The sequence below is a fragment of the Seriola lalandi genome, unplaced genomic scaffold (genome assembly GCF_002814215.2).
Source record: "Seriola lalandi dorsalis isolate HSWRI2012SDOR001 ecotype SW California unplaced genomic scaffold, Sedor1 jcf7180002054721, whole genome shotgun sequence".
NCBI classification, from domain to species: Eukaryota; Metazoa; Chordata; class Actinopteri; order Carangiformes; family Carangidae; genus Seriola; species Seriola lalandi.
Window position 1 is genome coordinate 144,371 of NW_019525274.1, and position 5,748 is coordinate 150,118.

The 5,748-nt window shown below is 42.7% G+C and overlaps 1 protein-coding gene across 3 annotated transcripts; it reads left to right on the forward strand.

Annotated features, from left to right (window-relative positions):
* The first annotated feature begins 450 nt into the window (after positions 1 to 450).
* On the forward strand, positions 451 to 4,720 carry LOC111668169 (uncharacterized). Of its 3 annotated transcripts, none has more exons than XM_023424140.2 (4): positions 451 to 693; positions 966 to 1,128; positions 1,950 to 2,552; positions 2,718 to 4,720. In XM_023424140.2, the coding sequence occupies exons 2-4, from the start codon at positions 1,011 to 1,013 to the stop codon at positions 4,076 to 4,078; spliced, it is 2,082 nt and encodes a 693-aa protein (XP_023279908.1). In that variant the 5' UTR covers positions 451 to 693; positions 966 to 1,010; the 3' UTR covers positions 4,079 to 4,720. The 3 variants fall into 3 exon arrangements, with proteins under 3 accessions (XP_023279908.1, XP_023279909.1, XP_023279910.1); XM_023424141.2 differs by having other exon boundaries at positions 2,754 to 4,720; XM_023424142.2 differs by lacking the exon at positions 451 to 693 and having other exon boundaries at positions 1,113 to 1,206.
* The last annotated feature ends 1,028 nt before the right edge of the window (positions 4,721 to 5,748 follow it).

The following is a 5,748-nucleotide window of genomic DNA, read 5'->3' on the forward strand; positions in this document are numbered from 1 at the left end:
AACTATAAATGTAGTGGAATTAAAAAGTACAATATTCTCTTCTCAAATGTTGTAGATGTAAATTATAGAATGAATACATAAATAGAATACACAGAAAAAAGTACCATGGAATTAGGATAATCAAATAAAGTTCAAGTAGCTAAGAAATTTACTTGTACATGAGGAAAAGAACAAAAAACATCACACTACTCAAAAGTTATCATAGAAAAAACATAAAATTAATGATAGACAAGTTAATAAATGTAATTTTAAGCGGACATTAATAAACGTGAAATTAAACAAATAAAACCGGGAAGTTTTAGGAAAACGCGGTTTCTTATGTTTTTGTCCTACATGGGCTGCCGTCTACTTGCGATCAGGCGGCAACACGATTGGCGCTAAATCTTCAAATCATCCCGCCTCTTCTCCTTTCTCTCGTTTGCCCATTGGTTAACCGGAACACGTCCGTCAACGAAACCCGGAAAGAAAAACAAACAAATCAGGAGTTTTCTCTCCTCTCGTACAATTAACTATTCGTAGCTTCGCTTTCAAATGTACCGCCATGAAAGGAAGAGAAGCTGGTTTTATAACTAAAAAAAACACGAAACAAACAAGTGGAATTTATTTATTACGTTTAAACGAGCCGGGGTTCGTCTTCAGCAGCAGCTTAGCTCAAACGTTAGCCCGGGAACAGACATGATTGGACTCCGTTTGGTAAGTAATGGAGATATTTCACTTAAGCGTTGCTACAATTTGCTTTAACCCCAAAAGATAAGAGATTAAAGTGGGGCAGGAGCTGGGTGGAGCTAATGTTAGCATCGAGGACAGACCGAAGGCATGTTATCAAAACACAGAGCTTCACAAAATAGCGTATTCATAACAGAAATCACATTATTTCGATGTGGGAAAACTCGCCACAGTCTGTCACTCTGTGATTTTTTTTATTGTTATTTATACGTTTCAATGTTAAATCTGATGTGTTTCAGTTTCGTTGGTTTGTCCATTGACCGACTGAAGCGACTGAGAGCATCATGGCGGCGTCCACCAGCAGCCTGTCTCTGCTGGGCTCCAAGCAGCCGTCGGTCCACCTGATGGGCTTTATGAAGACACCGGCTGACCCGAGACCAGCCGTGAAGGAAGATCCAGAAGGTGAGCAGCTGCCAAGACCGAACCGTCTCAAACTAAACATCACATGTTCCCTTTCTGCAGCTGACGGAGGCAGATGAGGTTTGTTTGTTTTTTTTCTGGCCTTCATTGCTCTGGATGGATGATCAGCAGGTTGCGTTTCTGAAAAGCAGCAAATTAGAGTCTTTTCTTTAACTTTACCTGGTGTCTGCAATGTCAGCAATTTCTACCAGCATCAGAAACCTGTAGGAGAAAACAGAAGTGGCCTAAACTGACCAATCACTGTTGTTGTTGTTGAATATAGTTTACCAACATGTTGAATATATGTTGGTGCAGTGCACTACAACATGTTTGATTTCATTTATCTTGGTCTCATTTATTATTTTTATATACTGAATATATGTCGAGTACTTTTCAGTAGGTTGTGGAAGTACACTAATGTTACAACATAGTTCATCTTCTTTATTTTGATCTAATTTATTGTTATATTATACATTTAATTGTATAGATTAAGTTATTATATTTTATTTTTTATTTATCTAATTTTTAAAATAAATTTTTTTACTAATTTCCCCATTGAATTGTATTTAAATTTGAAGAAAGACCACTGTTAAAAAGACCAAGTTTTTTTCAGTTCAATAAATCTGTGGTGTCAATGAGAAATCATGTTATAAAAACATAATCGTGATCTCAATATTGATCAAAAATAACCTCGATTATGATTTTTGCAACAACTGAGCAGCCCTAGTGCTTCCGTTTTACGTAAGCTGTGAAACTCTTTGAAACTGCGACAGTGTGTGAATTGTGTTTTGTAAATGAACACGTTTTGCCTCCTGTGTCCTCAGACGAGCCATCGGTCCTCGCTCTGAGGGAGGTCTCTGTCCGCCTGGTGGACTGTATGAAAACTCCAGGACCAAACGGTCACATCATCCGTCAGGCAGCAGAGCAGAGTTACACCAGCATCGAGGTCGTGTTAAAAGAGGAGGATGAGCCGCCGGAGGCAGACAGCGACTCTGATGATTCGTGGCAGATAAACTCGGAGCTGGATCAGCACCAGGAGTGGCGCCACACTGACCTCGGAGCAGATATCAATTTATATAAAGAAGAAAAAGTGCCAGAGTGTGACGACAGCGACCTCAGCTCTGAGGAAGCTAAAGGTAAAGAACTTCAGCCAAGTCACGCAGGGGCTGATGGGACACTGTTAGAGTTTCAGGAGGATGGCGGCAGCTCAGATGGAGTGTCGTGGCTCATACAGGACTACAAACTACCAGAATCCCTCAAATCAGCCATGCTGAGTGATGCCAGCAGTGATTCAGAGGTGTGTCAGGAGGAAGGAGAGGGCACCAACGCAAAGTCACAACGTAGACAGAAACGCATCTCCACACCGGAGCAACGTGGCACTGAGGCAGAGGAAGAGACTGAAGATGGAGGAATGACTGAACCTAGAGGTAAATGTTTCTGTAAAATTAAAGATCTAAACTCAAAACTACTTGTTCTAACTAAAAACTATAAATATTCAAGCTATTTCTTTCCACTTTCTCTTTCCATCTGTCCTCCCTGGGGGAAAAAAAGTATTTTAACTGTGTGTTTCCCCCTTTTCTCTTTTTTTAAAGCTACCATCCCTTCTCCTGTGTCTGTGACTAATGAAGGTGGAGCAGAGAACCTGCAGGAAAGTGTGTCCGAGCCCCGATCTCTCCACTGCGAGCACTGTGGGAAATCCTTCGTGAGGAGGAGCAACTTGGTCAGACACCAGCGGCATCACTGCAGCATGACGGGAGGTAAACTGAGCCAGACGGAGTCCGAACAGACAGAGCAGGAGACCTTTTCATGCAGGAGATGCAGCCTGACGTTTCGCACTAAACGGCACTTGAAGCTGCATGTACGCGTTCACAAGGAGAACACAGAGAACAGCGAGGGCAAAGAAACAGTTGACGAGGCTCCACGGAAAAGATGTCACACCTGCACACAGTGCAATAAGAGCTTCTACTTGTTGCACACCCTCCGACAGCACATACTCACCCACACTGGGGAGAAAGCTTTCAGCTGCAAGGTGTGTGGAAAGCAGTTTGGGAGGGAAGGAACTCTGAAGGAGCACCAGCTGATCCACACCAAGGAGAAACAGTTTACATGTGAGAAATGTGGCAAGACCTGCGCCAGGAGGGGAGACCTCAAAATCCACATGATCAGTCACTCTGAGGAGAGACCGCACAGCTGCAGCCACTGCGCCAAAAGCTTCAAGCAGCTGGTGAAGCTGAAGCAGCACGAACGCATCCACACGGGGGAGAAACCGTACCAGTGCACGCTGTGCTCGAAGCGGTTTCGAATCCGGGTGTCGCTGGCGGCGCACCAGTACACCCACACCGGAGAGAAGCCCTTCAAATGCACGCTGTGCCACAAGGCCTTCAGTGACAAGAACAACCTGAAGAAGCACCAGATCATACACACCGGGGAGAAACCGTACAGCTGCTCTTACTGCGGCAAGGGCTGCCGCCTCCTGCAGCATCTCGTCATCCACGAGCGCGGCCACACGGGGGAGAAACCGTACACCTGCGACTTGTGCGGGAAAGGCTACTCCCACCTGTCCACGCTGAAAGCTCACCAGGTCAGCCACAAGGTGAAACCGCCGCGCTGCTCCCTGTGCGGGCAGGAGTTCGCCGAGCTGGCGGAGCTGACCAATCACGACTGCGAAGAGACGTCGGAGAAACCGCACCGCTGCTCCCAGTGCGGCAAATGCTTCTCCCAGGCGTCGAACTTGAAGAAGCACCAGCTGATCCACTCCGGGGAGAAACCCTTTCACTGTAAAGACTGCGGGAAGCAATTCAACCACAAGAGCAACCTCACCAAACACACGCGCATCCACACAGACGAGAGGCCGTTTGCATGTGAACACTGCCAGAGGAGCTTCAGGCTCCTGCAGCACCTCACAAACCACCGACTAACACACAAGAAAGACTCTGTGGATCAGAGCTGTTGAAGCTGCCACTAACGGCAGGGCTGCCAGTTCAATTCCTGGCTCTTTTGCCCTTGGGCAAGACACTGAACCCCACATCTATCTTATATTAGAGTGACCAGACGTTTAACTTATGCTTGTTTTGGCCAACAGGGGGGGCTAGCTGCTAGCTATAGCAGTTTCAGAAGTGAAGCTAAAACCATCAAAACAGAGTTATCCAGATTTTTCTTTTATTTATTTTGTTGTCTCTACAGGCAGAGAAGAGGTTAGCTGGCTCATTGGTGAGGAGTTCATAACCGGGCAGTGAGCAAACAGAAACAAACATACCTAACGTAAATTAGTTTTAATGTTGGAAATGAAGAAGAAGTTGTCCAGCAGTTTGCAATGGACTCCACATGTTCCTGTTTATCCCTGCTCCATTTCTGCTCACAAACACAAACCATGTTAAATGGCTCCTCAGTAATATTATGTGTGAAGCAAGTGCCTTTGATTTACATATTATTGCCAATTAGTGTGTGAATTTAATTAATGTGACGATATTTAGAAAGTCTAACAAACGTCAAAATGAAATAACAAACAATATATTTAATATTACTTGATTGTAACTAGTTTTGAGTGTAAACTGAATAACAGATTAAACTGGTTCTTTTTGTCATAAAAGGTTAATCAGAGTCCATTTAATCTTTTCTTAAATTCTTGTTTTAAGTGTGACTGTTGCTTAATTGTGATAAATAGAAGTTTGCTACTGGTAAGTGAAGGATTACTCATCTGCCAATAGAAATGATTGTTATAATATTCACTGATTATAAACAACTGTATGGTAAATGTTTAACATACAAGCTGCTAATGGAAATGTAGTCGTTTGGATTTCACATCAAGTAAATTAACACTGACAGACTGCAGCTTTATACTGAAGATGACTCACATGTGATCAGTTATTTTACCACCAGGTGGCGCTGCTGCTGCTTCCTCCCCAGCCGCCTCCACCTCCTCACATGTGACCCATCCACAGCCTTCAATGTTGGGGGTGGGAAAAAAAACCCAGAGTCCACAAATCCCGACCGGAAGTCCTCACAAGGTTGGTGTGATTACCTGGAAATTACATTTTGTCCCAAACCCACCAGAAAAAACTAGAATTGCTTCACAGCTTGGCTTAAAGTTGCTGTTGGATTAATGTCAAGATCAAATTTGAAATGTAAGAAATAAGACTGGATATCTGTCACACTGTTTTTACGATTCACCTTAATTTACATTTATATCGATTCACTGCTGCTCCTCAGCCACGTTTACAACCTACAAGTTTTATTAGTAGAGACCTAATACATGTTCGTATTGATGATAACTGCTGTATTGGATTTATGCTTTTTCATTAGAGTATTTTTAATGTTTTTATTTGAATGATTCATGTGTAAGTGTAAACAGAAAAACACAAGCTAGCAAATTGTGGGTGGAAGATAAACCTGTTTATATTAAATAGCATTTAGGGAAATATGTTGTTTCTTGTGGAGAGTCTAATAATTATGAAGCTACAGCCATAAACCGCTTCATAAAACCACAACTATTATTATTATTATTGTTATTATTATTAATGTTATCATCATTAACAATTTGGCTTTTGTAAGGATTAAACAAACAGTACAACATGTTCATTTTTGAGCTGTAGTTTCTCTGTAATGTTAAGTAAACTCCCCGTA

What these genes read in the sequence shown, in the direction of transcription:
- LOC111668169 (XM_023424140.2), top strand. Translation starts at nt 1,011, where the DNA reads ATGGCGGCGTCCACCAGCAGCCTGTCTCTGCTGGGCTCCAAGCAGCCG. An exon ending in CGTGAAGGAAGATCCAGAAG is followed by an intron (nt 1,129 to 1,949) that starts GTGAGCAGCTGC and finishes CTGTGTCCTCAG; the next exon opens with ACGAGCCATCGGTCCTCGCT. An exon ending in AGGAATGACTGAACCTAGAG is followed by an intron (nt 2,553 to 2,717) that starts GTAAATGTTTCT and finishes CTTTTTTTAAAG; the next exon opens with CTACCATCCCTTCTCCTGTG.